Source organism: Cydia splendana, chromosome 8 (genome assembly GCF_910591565.1).
Source record: "Cydia splendana chromosome 8, ilCydSple1.2, whole genome shotgun sequence".
Lineage (NCBI taxonomy): Eukaryota > Metazoa > Arthropoda > Insecta > Lepidoptera > Tortricidae > Cydia > Cydia splendana.
The window spans coordinates 20,643,802-20,662,203 of NC_085967.1; the positions used below are offsets into that span (position 1 = coordinate 20,643,802).

An 18,402-nucleotide genomic window follows, 5' to 3' on the forward strand; every position below is an offset into this window, starting at 1 on the left:
CATAGGTGCGTTTGTAACCTACATACGCTACATCAGGCGATTCAGGCGTTAGTGCGTCTTGTCATTAAGCTTACCCTAAATGGATTAATCGCCACTTGCACCATCCCACTAAACCGGGGTTAACCGGTTAAACCGTTAACTCAGTGTCAAATTGTAATGATAACCATAGTGCACTTGGTCCTAAAACATAAAATTTTTCATGAAGTTACAAGTTTCTTTTTTAATAGAGTGGATTAGTTGCAGCAGACGAGTTAAAATGTAGACCGTGGCGTTTCATAATTAAGGTTGCCTTACCACTGAGGCAGAGATGAAAGAAGACGTGAGCGAATTAACCAATAGCATTGGTTGTAATCCAGCGGGGCGTAGAAGAGATTGATTTTTGATTAATTCGACATCTCCTTAGCTGCATTGCCTGTTATTTGCCATACAATTTAAATAATTGATTGTCAACGCGTTCCACCAAACTGCCAACACAGCTTAACATTCCATAAATAAAAATAGTGCGAATTGCATTCAACAGGTCAGATGGTTTAATTGGTGTCACATATCGCTGTCGTGGCCACACGCGGATAGTTAATAGGTTGGATTGGATGAATATTCGCTGGAATTTGCTGCAAGTTTTGATGACAAGTTTTATGCTCGAATTTATATTAATCGAATTACCAGTATTTGGGTTTGAGTGAGCCTTCAGGGCGTTCGCTAGCTGGCGCCGTTGCACGGAGCGGTTGTGCAGGTTAACGAAAAATGGTATTTGAACATTTTGAACAATAATAACGGACGTGTGCGTACTTGGGCCCACTCCGTGCATCCGCGCCAGCGAGCGGACGTCCTTACTGTTATGCATAGTTACATCAGTATTACTATGTTGAAAAGACTAGTCTTATGAACGTTATTCATATACGTCTGACAAAACAAATCCAACAAGCCGCTGATAATAGTTTACCCCAATCTGCCATTTTGACATTGGTATTTGTTAGAGAGAGACAGAATTCAACAGAAACTTTTAACGACATTTTTACTAAGTTTTATAGATAGGGGGGTTAGTAGTATAGTTTAAAATAAAAACGTGTCTAGATTTTCCGAAAATTGGAATGAACAAATTATTTTTAATTGTGATGAGCGGAATATGTTATAGGTATTCCTTTTCTAAAATATCTCACATCACAATCACAGTGTCTTACCTTAGTGTCATGATTATCATACTAAACTATAGAGTTTTATCGTTGACCGTGCCAAAGTACTTTTCGCTTACCAAAACCGCACGTTGGCGTCGCAATCGAGTTCACACCGTGAATCTACGGTCTACTAGAGGGGGGGACGGTGAAAGCGTTTTAAATTGAATCGCACGCCCTCAGTCTTTGGCCAACTTTAACAGTATGACGGTATGTACTTTGTAGTACAAAGTTTGTACAGTCGAGTTCTTAAACATCTTTACTAGCCAACGTTCCAAAAATATATTTACAAGACCTTATGGTCAGTGTCTTGAAGGCGTAAATGTATTTGGAACGCTGGCTTTGTAAAGATGTTTGTGAACTGTACAAGAAGTTATCTGGGTTAAGCTTTGGCATTTCAACTGTATTACTACATTTTTATTTTATTTAAGATGTGTTTCCGCTGTTTGCGCGACTGTTTGGTTTCCCCACCACCCATTTCTCCATCTACAATACCATCTATCGGCCAAGCTTGTCTTAAAAATACATAATATTCTCAAACCTTTTTTTCTTAAGGTTAATATGAAAGTATGTTTATGCACAGATAAATATAGAATCACAATCAAACGTTTGACACAACATATCTTTTATTTTAAGCATCTTTATTACTAAGTATTGCATATTCGTTGACACCAAAATTGTAGGTAATTGACTTGCATTGTATCATGTACATACGATGATGAAGGTAGGTAATTTATATATTGAATAGCTCTGCTAATAACACTTTCAAATAAATATCGAGAGCTGGCTACTCGTAAATGGGGACAATTGTATGTCCACTGTTATGTAATTGCACGGAAGGTAGGTATCATATGTCGGGCCGATTCAAACGGAAACCGATGAAACTTAAGAGGGAAGTACATAGCACGTACTCGGCCATACATAAAAAAGAAAACGTGTTTCGACTTCCATATTTTCCATTTTCAGATATTTTTCGTATGTTATTGACACAATGAAAAACTAGGTTTATTAGGCTTTCTAAATTTGCAATAAAAAAAAATCTGAAGCGATCGACATCAAAATCAAAGATAAGTTAAGATTTAGTTAGAGGAAACTGTATGAAAAAAGTAAAGTACCTTTTGTCAGTAGCTACACATTCCTCTTAAAAGTTATGAATATTTTGATAATATTTGTGTCAGTTTCAAGGATACGCTAATTTTTTGGAGTCAATAAGGCACTACTGCGGAGAAGATTCAATTATACATTGTCATTGCCGCATTCTTTTTTTCATCTTCGAAAGAGATCGGGAATCGGGAATGATACAGGTAGTCTTTAAATTGGATGATGCGGATCACGCACGCGTGCGAGCAGGACGCTCTACATACGTGCGCTGTCTCTCTCACACACCGGAGCGGAGTGCTGATCCGCATCGTGATAACCAGGCCAAGCCGACATCCACGCGGACGGAGCAGGGAGCAGAGCGAGTAAAGCAATAAATGGAGTTGTAAGATTTGTTTACAAACTTAACACAGTACAAGTTAACGAGGCATTAAACAAGGCCTTATAGCCAGTAGGCTAGGTAAAACCAGTCCCGGTGATACGACGACCTAAATAGCATGCGACTAATCAACATGCATGTACTTGTAGTCGACAATGCTACTGATTTACTAGTCAGACCTGCTAGCATGAGTTGCGTTCTCGCGCGCGACTCCATACATCTAGCGCGACTTCAAGTATGGACCGCGCGCGAGAACGCAACTCATACTAGACCGCCAGGATATATTACTCAATGTATTGTCAAAATTGGTGTCTGGATTGCAATCGGTTGTTAAACGATATTTGTACAGTCGCCATCAGATATATCGGAGCGGCCAAGGCGCTCACAAATATCTGAACACGCCTCTATTGTCAAGGCGTTAGAGTGCGCGTTCAGATATTGTGAACACCATTGCCGCTCCGATATATCTGAGACCACTGTACTATAGAATTCACTTCTAATTTTTGTTTATTCTTAAGGTAATTGCGTCTATTATTCATGACAGGTCATTGTACGAGTCATAAAAAAACCTTTTAAAGTAGTGCGAAAGATATAAAATATGTGAACTTCTCCGGTGCTTGGATTGTATGTAGGCCATAATACCCATTTGTGTCTAAGCATAAGCTTTTATAGCTGTTTCTGAAGAGAAAACAAGGGGCTGTCCATAAATTACGTCATCGATTTTTGACACCCCCCCCCCCCCCCCCCCCCTAAAATCATCCAAAAATCATGCTTCGAATGACCCCGTTTCCTCCTACGTCATGCTACCATCATCCGATGTCCAGACCCCCCCCTAATTTGAAATGACGTAATTTATGAATAGCCCCCAAGAAGATTGTCTACAAATAAAACGAATGAATCTAAATGAATGAAAAATATAAATTGTAATATAAAGTTAAATTTATACTACATTTTGATGATGCAATGCAATGCATCAAAACCTTGACTTATCGTGACTTGGTACAATACAAAGTCAAGAAATTTGTTATACGTTTAACGGGTCAGATAACAATTTTTGGAGTGCATACGGAAAAATAATATTATTCATGTGGATCTAGAAGAACTATAAAGAGTATGTTGCTAGCTTTATTATGAATGGGTCTTTCCCTTGTTTATTACGAACAACCACACAAGCTTCAAAAAGTTACAGCTACTAATACAAGAACTAAAGTATCAGTAATCGTTTTTGACTTCTCAAGAAGGGGGTGTTAGTCAATGACCTTTGATTTATGTAGACGTGTGACGTTCATAGTTGACAAAACTAAAATTTGATCCAACGATTTTGACAACTTGACAGGTTGGCGTCTCCCATACGACTAACTAAATATAGGTTCCGGAACCTATATTTAATGGCTCACAATCGTGCGCCTGGTACCATATCTACCTCAATTTACTTACATCTATGGTGTTAGTATGTTATGTAGTAATAAAATTCCTATAAAACTAAATGCCTCATTGACTCACGAACAAGTTTATTAGTTGTATCTGTGTCCTAATAACTATCTGAAAAACATTTAGAGGAGCGTAACAATATTACCGCGATTTGTATCCGAACAACGTCGTTTTAAGCTTGTTTGCAAAGCTATCTTCATTTTATTTATATAAAAAAAAGGCCACTCTTATTGTGTCTGGTGAGATTACAAAGCATTAAACAGCCATTATTGAGATTGAATTGTCGAAGAACCGAACGATCGTTAAAGAAACTGTTCGCATTCGGGACGCGTCCACGAGATCAATCTGGTCTATTATTCACACTTACATACATTGCCTTGAGTCCAGTGTAACTGATCTCTGAAGACACGTATTTGTGATCGGAACTAGATCGTACTTGTACTGGTTCGATTGAGCCATTAAGGAAAGCGATGGCAATCCTGGAAGTTTCCTTTCAGAAAACTTGAGCTCTGTATCGAACATCGTACGTCTTGTTTACAACGTGAATGTAGGTCGAGAATTTTTGCGTTTTATTAAGATCGCTCTTGAAATGCTAAGGTTTATTGTTGTGTAAACAAATTGTATTGTAAATTTGGTTGTTTATTAAACATTGAAAGTGCTAGTGATTTTAGATTACGATCTAAAGCGCCACTTGTCAAACTATTTTACGTTACATCTGAATCTGAGGAAGTAGTTTCTGTAACTATTCTGAGTATTATCATAACAAGCTTACAGACATCACATGGTCATGATCAGAGGTTAGGCTTTGGTCTACAGTAAAATCTAGCGCAATATGGGTCGGGACTCCATATTTATCTTTGAATTTCATTGGGGAAATTTTTATACATCTGTGTGAAGGTTTCCTTATGATGTTTTCCTTCCCCATTTTTATTTTTCATCTTAACCTTTCATTTAATCGTATCATAAAGAAGGAAACACTTGGCAAAGGCATTGAAACACTTCTGCTGTTATTCTGGTGGTTACCGTACGTTCCCTTGATGCGTCCGATCGAATGTGTGCCGCGAAGCGAACTCGTCTGTTATCTCGATTCTTGACCTACATTCGGTGACCGCGGCCGCGGCCAGCGACGAACCAATGGCGGTAGACCTTAATTGCAATATGGGAAATGACAACTGCGGAATATAAACAAATAAAGGATGCTGGTGTTTTTCCAACAAGCATTACTTTCAGTTTCAATTAACTAGCAATTTAGATGGTAGTTAATGATCCATTGAAGATTGGAGCGCATTATTACATTACATAGCTAGAAAATGATAGGACAATATGTACCAATTCAAATAGGGCTGAATTGAAATAATCTCATATTAGTGGGTTAGCCAATCATGTAACTGTAACTGGGTAAGAGCATTTTCTCCAATCTCTTGTTAAGGTGAGAATTATTACTTCAGTTAGGTAATCAAATAGGTACATATATTTACCTACTTATTTTCATTGCTGAAACAGTTCACTGGCCAACAAAACAAATATACAGTCGCTATGGTATTAAACAGCCTACATGTGTTATCGAAGGACGTCGAAGAAAACGTGTGTCCATAAACAAAACCTGTATATGACACACTATCAGGCGAGTAGGAAGTTTTCTGATACGGCATATTTACGTAGGAAAGCCGTCGACCTTATTGGACATGTCGCCAGCAGGTTCATTTTCCTCAAGGCGTCACAACCTTGACCTGAGATGAGGAAAAATGCAGCTGTTTCGGCGGTGCAGTAGGGCAAGGAATTATGTTCATGTTTGTTTTGTACACCAACTGTTCTGTTCAAATTTGTCCCGACATATGTTGACATTTGTAAGTACTGATGTGCCGTTGGAAAGTTAACAAAATTGCGAAATTTTCACATGGAAATATTTCGGAAAATGGGAATCGAAATTTTGCATTTCTCCATTGTTTCCTGTGAATTTTCCGAAATTTGCCTTGAAACTTTCACGACTGTATTTTAAGTACAGAAAGCCCGATTTAGACGATGCAAGAACTGGCATGCGAGTTTCATACCATTGCGGGTTTTGATCGGTCGGTTGAATTGGACGTAATCCACAGTCCGCAACGTAACTAAAATCGAGTTCGCGCGCCGTCTAAATCAGCCCTAAGGGGACTTATTTACTCTACTATCCTTAGAAAAGGCTGATTATTTGATAAGCCGTTAAATAGATCTTGCAATATTTTTTCATCTCACACAATTTTATGTTCAATCGATCATATAGTAATCATTTGAGAGGCTGACATTAATAAACACTTATCTGACGATCAATTCAGGTCGACATTAACGAAGTAGGTTTGATTAGTGTAGACTTGTAGAGTACATAAGTGTGTTATCCATTACAAGTTAAATCATTTGTCAGTAAACGTCGGTATTAGCGAGAATCGAGTTATGCAGATTTGAATCAAGTTCAATATTTACTCACATCAATATTTCGTGGGCAAATATTTACTATCAATATTCGCTCTAAGCTCTAACTACATTAAAATTGAATACGATTTCGAGAGAGAATTATTATGATTAATAATACCTTTACGGATAAGTTCACCTTTGTACTTGTTTATTGTATGTATGTTGTCTATTACTAACAATCTTTAAGCTATGACCATTCTACATGTATAGCAAAAGGTTACTCTACTTAGTAGCTTTCTGCTTCAAGGGACTTAAATACATTTCCACTTGAGATTTCTTTCTTATTCTCAAGGTAAATATCTGGAATCGTTAGAATTCCGAAGGACGCTCGTAACAAGCGGACTCAAGAATATTCTCGATTAAAGACACCGGTCTTTATAGTTGGTGAACTTGGTTTAAGTTCCATTATTAGAAATTTAAGTCCTTATTTAAATGTGCTCTGAAATATGTGACCATCTAGGCCAGTTCGAAACTAATGGTATCTCTCTAAATCATTTGGGAGCCTTATATGATTGAGAGCCACGATAATATGACTTACGGCCCTTACGGGACATCTCTTAAAATCAATTTAGAGTCCTGTATGATCTGTGAGACACGATACTATTCCTACGAAATTAGAAATGTCACCCAAAATCACAGAATCCTGAAGGCCCAAGAGCCTCAATCTCAACATAGATATTTATCATCTCCATGACACATTCATACATATAACTGTTAATGCTTCAGTCTGAGCAAGTGACTCAATTATAGGGCTCCTCTGCAGTTCCCACATGCATTGCGCAACCCAACTAATAGTTATTCAAAATGCAGCCTTGTATTATTCAGAATAAAGTTCAAGTTTAAAACGGTGTTATTTGCCGGCAGCAAACGGTGAATATTGAGATAGCGTCTGTCGTGATCGCTGAGAAAAGGATTTGCATTTTCACGTAAATCTTTACGTATTGATTTATTATAGGTGGGAATTTTCGTGCTTGTAAAACCAAATAAAATAATACAGATAACAAGATCTCAAATCTCTGGCTAATTTTAATGATTGTAATGAAATTACTATCGTTACCTTCTCATACACGGGCTTAGCGGTCATCCATTAATTACGTCACACGAATTTCTAGGTTTTTTGACCCCTCCCCCCCTCATTGTCACATTTGGTCACAAAACTTATTTAACTGTACAGCGAATTAAATAATTTAAATAAGTTAAAGTGACGTGTCAATATTTGTGACTCCCCCCCTCCCCGTGTCCCAACATGTCACATTTTCTTGACCCCCTCCCCCCCTAAATGTGTGATGTAACTAATGGATGACCCCTACGTGGAAGATATGAATAACAATTGAAATGGGAACAATGTAGGTATAGGCAAAGACATATGTAACTTCGTATAAGATGAATAAAGTCTAAGGAAAAAACGTGCCTCGGAAAACAAGAAAAAGTCATTCTCGGATAGATGGCGCACACACCTTTGGCCTATGCTAGGCTAGATGGTGTGACGACACCGTTTCATATTTAACAATTTTAACACATAGATATCAGTGAATGAACATGGGTAAAAATGATATAAAAATAATAAAATCATTTATCCATATATATACATTTTTTTTGATAATTTTATACGTTTTCATTTTGAGTTTTAGTCGTGTGTCGATAGATGGCAGTATACTTACTGTGACTACAAAATTTACTATGACAGGACCCCTCTATACTATCTATTCTCTTTGGTATAGGTATGGCCCTCTCTAAATTAATAACAGGAATGGAAGTTTTCTGTGAATCGTTATTAGTCATACAGTCAGGTCACACTCATACAGACAGTACTCGTAAAACAGTTAGTGTAAAATAAAGTACATATCGATCGCCGTAGAACAGTACTGTGGTTTCTGGTAACATTTGACCTTTCTTTGTTGCTATAAAAAGCTAAGGGTTACGCTCGATTGTGACCTTTGCAACACTCAAATATCACCATTGTGTATTGCTTTCGATTTGTAGTATAATGTTTTGGCATCCATTATGAGAACAGCGTTATGAATGATATTAATCCCCATACCTTTTTTTAATTTAATTTTTAACAAACAGAAACGTCTGTCTAGACAGTAATTTTTCCACTTTTTTAAATTTAATTTTTTTAGCTATCAGAGTGTTCCACTCCACTGCTACCACATAAACCTATGCGCTAAATTTCAATTCAATGTAACGTTAGTAAGAGGTGATAATAATAACATCGCATCAAAAATACTAAATAAAAACACTTAAAAAAAATTCGGTAAAGAGACGCATTTCTGAGTAATTGTTATTTGTTTTGTGTTCTCACCGCGCCGCGCGGCCGTTTCCATGCTGACGAGTGGCGAGGCGATAACGCCACCGCAGTGCTATCAAACGGCGATAATGTGTGAGAACCAATCGCGACATCTTTTAATTGGTATCTGACAAATGACGACGCGTTACGTATGGGGCGGAGGTATGTTTCACACAAATAGAAGTCTCACGCAGAAATATCGGTGCAGTTCCGGCTTTTTTCTCAAAAATGGACGGCAAAGTCGACTTTGCCGTTTAAAAAATAGGTCGCGAAGCGCATAGTTTATGGTCAGTCAAAAATTAAAAAGTTAAAAACATTGCAGTCTCGATTTTGGGACTGCAATGTTGCATATAAATTCCATTATTTGTCGAGTTCCAAACTTTTTAAAAGTTGAAATGGCCATATCAAATGAAGGCAGAGGCCCATTAAACAGCCAAACAGATGATTAGTACCGCGACTATTTAGCTGTCTCAATAAGGTTGGCGTATTTTCGGCAGAAAAATACACTTCTATTTTTTTATAAAAAAAATAAAAAGGCGGCAAAGCTAATTTTTTCAATTGTTTCTACTTTTTTCTGTGAAAATATATACGTAAGAACGTTGCTTTTGTAAAATATTTCTATGATATTTATATTTCTTGCACCATTTTTGAGAAAAGCACTATATATGACTCGGCTGGAAGGCTACTTGCTGGCTTCGGATTCAATTAAACGGACTCCCAAGGTCGTCCGTTTAACACGAATCCTCAGCCTGCAAGTAGCTACTTCCGAGCCTCGACAATAATGTACTATTATTACGGAGACCAATAGAATAATGATATAAGGAATGCAATTAAAAATCACCCTTATCGACCTTTTGACTGAAAAGTGAAAACGTAACAATGATTTAAAGGCCATAAACTCTTCAAATCCAATAGATTTACCCCCTTATTAATAAACGCGCTGCAAACCTCAATTTATCGTATTTATGTTGGAATTAACTTTTTCTACTTTATTGACATTTAATGGATTAAATTCATTAATTTCGCTTAAAACAGTGATCGAAATTACCTTTACTTACGTAGAAACAAAGTAGTACCATTAACTAACCGTATAATCTGTTAGAGCGAAAATAAATAGCGTCTAAGTAGCGATTACTATTCAAGATATAGCTGTATCGTTGGGCCTTGCGGGTGACAGCGATAACATTATCAGCACATTTATAGAGCTAAATAGTCGTAAATACGCTATATCTCTATCGTCTAACAACTTTTAGATACTGTAGTGACAGTCGTCATAAATTGTTATTTTATTTATAGTTTGTTATTATTTTTCCGCTAGGCGACAAGCTTGCTGACAATTTGACTAATTTCACAACAATTTTACAAACATGCAGTCAAGTTCGACAACGCGAAACTACTATCATGAAGACATTTTATCTTAGGTTGGATTACATCAGACACATTATACGTCATTATGTTTTCAAAAGGTCCGTACTTAATAAACAAAATGAAATTAAAAAGTTGATTTGAATTAAAACCAAACCGTCACCAATTGAATGCGTCGGTTGGAATGAAAGTGGTTAATTTGATATACTTATCTATTTATCACAGTCGCGTACATTTAATAGTTAAAGTCATTAGCACCATTTGATTCGTGCATTCTATCATCGTTCATCGTAATATCTATTATCGTCCGACTAATATTAAGTATACTCTGAAGTTTGCATTAAAAACTTGATTGTTTTCAAGAGTGTACTTCTCTAATTATTACGGTCGAGTCTTTCTGCACAACCATTATGTTCAGGACCAGTGTCCCGTGTGAGGTAGGAAAGCGGAAGCTAATCTCTCCTGTCTTTCCTGTGAGACCTGACCGCGTATTAGCGAACATGGCAATCGCTTACGCTCCGCAGCAATCGAAACGCAACTGTCATTGTCGCACTAATATGGAAGAGTGAAAAAGAGACCCAAAGCGTTTCGTTGTCGTAGCGATAGCGATTATCACCTTGGCTAGACCGCCTGAAGAATTAGGTGATTAACTGTCACATAATAGGTCAGTCAGTGGATATAGATAGAGCTCTACTGACGCTTTCCCAGTCGTGTATGTTGATATTAGAATGATTCCAGCTTTGGCAGTGATAATAATGTTACAGTAGCATTTTTTAAGCTCTTTTATCTTTCGTTGTTTATTTAACAGCTGCTATTGTAGTCTGGTGTTGTTACTTTCCATTGCGACAACAATGTAGCATTCATGCCTCAAACTAAAAAGCATGCGAAAATATACTCTCAGACAACGCTCTTAAGGTCTTCGTGGGTTCCATTTTGGTCCATGGACTCTTTAATAAATAGGCCACGATTTCAAGTGAATATTATGGCCACGCTAATGAGTGGCCATTACCCTACTGCTCGGAAGCCAACAGTCGCATAATGTTAATGTAATTTAACGCCATTTAGAGCTAGACTCGTTTGTACCAGATTTGATCAGTCAGAGACAATCTAGTGATCCGTTTCCTGGTAGAAAGTAAAAAAATGACGGTTTTCTATTTGTAACATAACATAAGTCACAATCCTTGTCGGGTGAAATGTTGCATTTAAGTGCTGCACTTAAAACTGCTTTGGAACAGGATCAGTTGAAAGATTTGGCATTTAAAAATATTGTGCCAAAAGAGAATCATACCGAAAACTTACGTCACACATGGACATGACAAATGCTATGGTTTATTTACCCCGATGGAACATTTTCTGCGTTTGGGGTCCGAGGCCGTTTGTGTGCAAACAATTTTTGTCGTTGATTTCCTAGTTTTGTACACCATGTAGAAGTTTGATGCTCAGATGTTATCACGCAATGCGGGTATTCGTATAACAGCGAGGGTTACGAGCATTCAGCGCATTATTAGAGTCGTGCTCTGAATGGTGCAGACGAGGGGTCGTCTCGCATACCGTGAATAACTTATGTTCGACAGTATGATGGTTCAACTAGTGTTTAAGGTTAAACTTAGTTAATTAAAATGTTCATCATCGTCTAACACAGCAGGATATCCATTAAATATATTAAAACGCATGTACAACGTATCTGCATATTATCCAGGCATTTATATTTTGAAGCTAATTCTACGGTTTCACTATTTTTAGTAACTCACGCGACGTGTTTCGGAGAGCCTAGGTCTCCATTTTCGAGCACTAACCGTGCATGAGTAGCGATTTATATTTTATGATTAGTCAAGTTTAACTTGGTTTAAAATTGCCCGTTCATCATGGTGTTCAGCTTTGGGACTTAACGTTAAACATTGATAGGTAAGAAACAGTAAGATAGGTTTGATCGCAATGAAAATCCACCTTCCGTGTGGAAATGGTAAAAAAGTGTATCACATGTGATAAATATGTTCAAAACGAAGGTGAAATATGTTGTTCTCGAAAGGAAGTCTGCTCGCCAGTGCGGCCTTAGTACATAAGGTAAAACGTGTTTAGCAATGAGTATATTGAGTAGTACACAATAGGGAAGTACTAAAGCGAATCGTAGTATGGTACTTTTCCAACAGAGCTACTCACGCAACTGTCATTCATAAATGGTTTTATGAGTAGATGGGAAATCCAACGTTAGTGTGAAACTCGTTATTTTGAGCTAAGTAACGATAGTAAGCCTGTAAAGTTCATATACACAAACAACTGTGTACTCTACCAATCTACAGAGGAATGGAAGGTACTTTTCCACAGTACTTTACCTACGCACGCATAGGCGGAGGCCGCTAAGGGCCTATGATAGCCGCCATTCATAAGCGGTTGAATGAGCACGATCAGAAGACGCCCGCGCATCTCATTCTCATCTCGCCGACGGCCGTAAAACCAGCCCGATAACCGTTGGCGGGAATGCACCAGTAGGGGGGAAACCGGTCTTCCATTTTTGAAACGATTTTTTTAAATGGAGGTCGATTGCAATTTTTCACCTTTGAACTTTTATAGATGCAAATGTTTAATCAAAATATTACTGCTGTTACACAGTTTTTGAGTAGGTACATTTAATATATCCAGTGCGATTACTTTTGACATTGTTATAAAATTATGATATAATACTTAGACAGTGAGTGCTCATTTCATATTAAATTACTATTAACGGGTTACTAATAGTTAATTGAAACATAAATAGCCAATTCAATCATAAGTCAACGATTAGGTAAATATTAAACGCCAATAAACAGTTTATTAACAGTTACGTAAGATGCGTGTGCGCATAAGTACCTAGAATCCTTGAGAACCGAGGGATCGTAGGAAGTAGATCGGTTGAAGATTTTACGAGTCATTAAATGTAGCAAGTTACTCAAATTATGCGCAATGTCATGAATAAATGCAAGCTTAGTAAGATAGGTATGCGTTACATCAAAGTGTATCACAATAGGTATGTAATACAAAAGAAAAAGTGTAATGAACCCGGGCGTTGACAACCTAGTAGCCCCTCACGTCGAGGATGAGAAAATTCCACAGTGCAAACGATGTCGTCCGCAAACGACGCATAAATAATTAGACAATAAGCAGGCAGGGCAAGAAATCGGTAATTTGTATCGCGGCAAGATAGGCGGAGCGAGGGAGACGGGTGCGGGCGCAGGCCGCGCCGCCGCGGAGATGTGGCAACGCGACGGCGTCAGGTGGAAGTGGCGCCTTGCCCGCGAGGACGGCGAGCCCCCCGCCGCCGGCACCCGCCACCCCCCGCCCACCCTCCCGCTAATCCTCACCCGAATACAATCTGATAAAATTCGCGCCAGCTATGAGCATTACGCAAAGCGACTCCACACTACGATCCGATAATGAATGGGACTGTTTCTTTTGTGCGGCTACGCGCATACATAAACAATTCGACGCGTTCTTTCTCTATTTATAACGCCGTATAAGCGCAGCTACGATTTACACAGCGTAATAAGAGAGATATTTCTTCGACCTGGCGAAACTAGTCCCGCGGACGCATTACGGTCCGCGTTCCGGCCAGGTGAATTCAAAATGACCTCTATGGGCCGGTGGCTTCTGGTGGCCTCGCTCGCCGATTGCGTTGACATTTTGTGGGTTAGCGACGCGACATGACTCCGGGCTGTAGCGAGAGCGATGCCAGGATGACTAACGGCTGGGCGTCAGTAACCGCCACTACATAAATTGTTCTACTCCATAGTTTCGAGGCATGAGATCGATTCACTACCCGTATAGCACTAGGGTGATTTTTGTATACCAGCAACGTACTACCGATAATCAGCATACTTTAGCATCGTGGACTCAATATTTGGAAATAAATAAACATGCAGCTAATACGCTGCACTGTTGAGCAATACACACTATTGTCACAGAAATCATTATGATGTCGAAAGAAAAGTATGTACGAGATCTTTCGTCAATGTAAAAGTGACTTACCAAGGAGAAGAAGTTTGTGTGGCAATCCTCAAGACTTGCACCGTTTGTTTGGTGATTTTGATGCGTCATGGTAGTCCGGGGCACTTCATTTTCATTTCACAACACTAAAAACAAGTACAATCTTAAAGAAACCACTCAAAATCTTAAAATCATCACCGACATTTAGCGAAGTTTTCACCTTTCAATGGCGACTGGAAAATGGCGGATAGGAAACAACAACCCAAGCCGACAGTGCTGCCCTCCGCGGCCGTATTTGGAACTACAAAGCGTTCCGTTCCACGATTCCGCGCGTTCCAGAGTAAATTTTTATTTTAAACCTGAATATAATTTTGCTGATTGTATAATTAATACAATTAAATATACTTTAGTAATTGATGAAAATACGATACAAACAAAATAAACTTCAAACATACTTAATTTCGGTTATTAAAATTCTTGGCTGTATGTCACGAACAACTCCTTAGCTTCGCTCCAACTTTGCTCTCAATTTAGGTTTAAAAAAAAAGAAACTGTCAAATGTTTTGCAAAAAATGTGAATGTTAATCTATTTAGAAAACCGTATTGCTTTAAGTAATATTAACATAAAATTCCATTTTGTCACAATATTTAAATAACAATTAGTTGTTACTAGTCAAAATGCTGCGAAATGTTTTATTACCTTTGTCACGTTCGAGTTTACAGGTTAATTTTGGTTTATTTATTTCGACAAAACTACACTTTATTATTTATAAGGCGGCTGGAAATTGACTAAAACTATGTGTACAGGTGATGACGGTGAGGCATAAACAAATAAAAGTGCCTAAAGTCTCAAAGAAATTGCAGTCAGCTGCAGAATCACTAGCGGCCAGAGGGTGAGCATGAGCAAAACATTTTTTTTTGTTAGCCTATGTGTGTGTCCCACTGCTGGGCAAAGGCCTCCCCTCTCCCTTTCCAATCCTCCCTGTGCTGAGCAAGATCCCGCCAAAACATAGATTTACATAAATGTTAGATTGAAATGGCAATGCATAGTTCAAATTGTCACAGTTCCACGTCCTTACGAAATGGATGTCCAAAAATGTTTTTCCATTTTTTATATTATGGTAAACATGATTTCTGTCTAAATTTCCAGATTTCTCCGTCCCAACAAACCCTGGGATCCACCAAGCGGCATTGAGCAGACCGTCTTAGAGATCTGCACAGAGAATGGCCTGAGCATGGATGCAGAATTCATGTCCATGAAAGTCAAGTTTACTGTCCTGAATGCCTGCTTCCAGGAGACAGGGCACAGTGTACCCAATTCTTTGCTACATAGTATTGAGACTGTTGGTAAGTCAATCTGCACATTAAAGGAGGCAGTTAGTCTCCTAGGTAGTACTTAGAGTAGTGCCAGGCCTCCGTCACACGCTCAAGGCCACGCGCTATATGCCTACCGCTCGGCGTATCGTCGACGATACAACCGACAGAGGGCCGCCGAACGCCCGCCTGAACGCTCGCACCGCACGTTTCCCGCGCTTACGCTTCGAAATGCCGAAACCACCTAATTATTGTGCAGTAAATGGGTGTAAAAGTCAAAAAAACAAAGGAAAAAGCCTATAATAAAGATTCATCTTTTTATGGGGGGCTAAAGGTCCCACCTGAAACGTTTAAGAATTATATTGAAGGGTTAGAAAAAGTATTTTTAAATAATTTTGACGACGTAATAATTAATCGGCCTGGTAGCACCGTATTACAACTTTAAAAACCGTTGATTTTCCGTTGCTTTGCTCCTGAGTATTTATTAAAATTATTTACGCAATTTAGGATATTTACAACTATAAAATTTAATAACAGAGAATTCCGAGAAGGGAAAAAAATATAAATCATTATATAAAACTAAAACATATTTGATTGATTAAAAAAAATTATAGTTGATCCGCAACATTCGTTTTATTACAATAATCATCATAGGTAGATGCCTACAACCCTAGCGCATTCTTACGATGACGCGTTAGCACGTGACTAGCATGGCGGGCAACACAGTCTCGATTCTTTGTGCGCGTACTTATGGTACATTTCTTCTTGTCCTGAGCAGCATGTATTATTATTAAGGTTTTGTAGGCTATTATAGCGTAGGTATTTTCGCTTTTGTTTGGGAATGAAGTATCTGTTACGTAGTAACTATTTATTAATCTGTGGTAGTGCTACCTCGTTTTCACGCAAAATTGGCATAATAAGTGTCGATTTGCAGAAAATGCCCAGTAAAACGTCAGTAAAAAGTTCAGTAAATATCTGGAGAATATGTAAATAAGAAACATTTCTATTATTTCGATACTGACAGACAATGCAAAAGCAAAAAAAAACTACTAGAAGTACTTGAAATTAGAAACACATATTCTTCAACTAACATAGAGGTCCACTAAGAGAAGATTTTAGGCAATTCAAGCCTAGAATAAGGCTGCCTTTCCAGTAAGGCAGATAACAGAATCAACCAATAGCATTGGTTTTATCCACATCTCTTCTCCACAATCTCCGATCTGCTGGTTTACAACCAACGCTATTGGTATAATCCTCTCATCTCAGCCTCAGTGGAAAGGCAGTTTAGTATATCTATGTATGACATTGATAAACCACATATGTAAGTTATGTAACAAGCTCCATTAAGTATAATATCCCTTAGCAATTGCTTTTTGTATTAACTCCCACTTTATTTTTCAGAGGACCTGTTAGAGTTCTACAAGACTCCAGTGGATACTAAAACACCATTTGATTCTTTAAAGAAAATGGACTTGCCCAAGAATCTGCATGTGCAAGAAGACTATGTCAGATTCCATCCTGGTAAAACTATTATTTTATCATCAGTCACATCACACCAGTGGCATATTTTGTTGGCTAATACATAACTCCATTTGCACACCTCATAACTCCATTTAAAGGACATAGCATACGGATTTGCAACTTTAGCCAATAATGAATGTTGTCAAGGCAACACCTTAACTCCATTTGGCCTTCGGCTGACGATTTTATGGTTTGGTACCCTGACCCTACAACAATTTGCCACCCCATTTCAGCCTAAAACAGCTGGAAATACAGAGAGCAACTTAATATACATATAGATCCAGTGTTTGCTTTCTGCAATCATGCTTTCTTGAAAACATTTTCATATTCCATTTTATTATGATTGCACCTGTGTGCTCTGGAATAGGCATTTTTAAGTTCCACTCTCTGGTGCGCCTTTAGGTGGCTCGCGTACCGTACTTTCCTTGTTTGGTTTGGTTTCTTCGTTTTGGGCATGTCAGCACACCACCAACATAATTGTAGTAAATTAAGGTTGACAGACAACCCTTAAGTTTATCTTGCTTTCTGTCGAATTCACTGCAATGTTCAGTCTCAAATGGGTAATTTTACTAATTTTGCTATGTGCTAATCTATAACATGCTTTTCCTCACAAACAATTGATCAAAACTGTATTATTATTAATATCATTATCACACATCCATAAATTAAAAAAAAAAGACTTGACTGGATCAAAATGGTCTTTAACCTTTTAACCGCCATAGACTGATATATAAGACAAACAAAATCGGGCTCATTTTGCCGCGGTCTGATAAATAAGACAAAACTTCGTGTATCTTCGTACCGCCGGCGACACGAGCACGCTCTATGAAAGATTCTATGGCGGTTAAAAGGTTAATTAGTGCCTGCAATTCTGCAATATAACTAATATAATATAGTAAAGAAAAAATACACCTACATTATGTCCATCATTTTCATTTTCAGACAAAGATCCTCTCTTTAATGGCCAGTCAGTGTTCCCCAAGAGCTCCACCATTGTCTCCGGCCTAAAGACAAGGAAGAAGTATGAGGGATACTCCGCTAAGAGATCATGGCCTTAAGGCAAATATTATGTAATAATTAGATATATGTATTAGATGTTTAATAAAAATGTTGATAGGAAGAAAATGTTTTATTTAGCTACACATACTTGTCAACTTTTTCATGGCAGTTGTAAAGCTTTATTTGGAAAGAAATAATTTTCTGCTCTGATTACACAAAAATGGGACAGAGCATATAATAAAACCCTCATTTCTGTCGTCACTATAGTAATTGGAAAGATTGGTTGGTTAAACAAAAGTAACACAACAATAGCTGAGGTACTTATTAAAAAATCTAATCTAACTTACTTATATATAGTATGTTGTATGTCCTAATGCTCTGTCACGTCTCTTCTGAAGCTTGAGAGGGATTGGGTTGTTCCAAAG

General features: G+C 38.0%; 2 protein-coding genes and 1 long non-coding RNA gene across 3 annotated transcripts in view; 1 reads left to right on the forward strand and 2 right to left on the reverse strand.

Annotated features, from left to right (window-relative positions):
- LOC134793067 (mediator of RNA polymerase II transcription subunit 13) overlaps window positions 1–14,572 on the reverse strand; it is a 113,386-nt gene extending 98,814 nt beyond the window's left edge. The window contains exon 1 of the mRNA XM_063764592.1: window positions 14,186–14,572. Within this exon, the coding sequence (XP_063620662.1) occupies window positions 14,186–14,254 (69 nt within the window). The 5' untranslated portion in view covers window positions 14,255–14,572. The remainder of the gene's footprint in view (window positions 1–14,185) is intronic.
- Window positions 1–18,402, reverse strand: part of LOC134793034 (uncharacterized) — a 459,561-nt gene that overhangs the window by 133,536 nt on the left and 307,623 nt on the right. The gene's annotated exons all lie outside the window — the stretch shown is intronic.
- On the forward strand, window positions 14,702–18,094 carry LOC134793278 (large ribosomal subunit protein mL50). Its single transcript, XM_063764844.1, has 5 exons — window positions 14,702–14,866; window positions 14,951–15,036; window positions 15,294–15,490; window positions 16,859–16,978; window positions 17,921–18,094. Exons 1-5 carry the CDS (start codon window positions 14,822–14,824, stop codon window positions 18,034–18,036), a joined length of 564 nt encoding a protein of 187 aa, XP_063620914.1. The 5' UTR covers window positions 14,702–14,821; the 3' UTR covers window positions 18,037–18,094.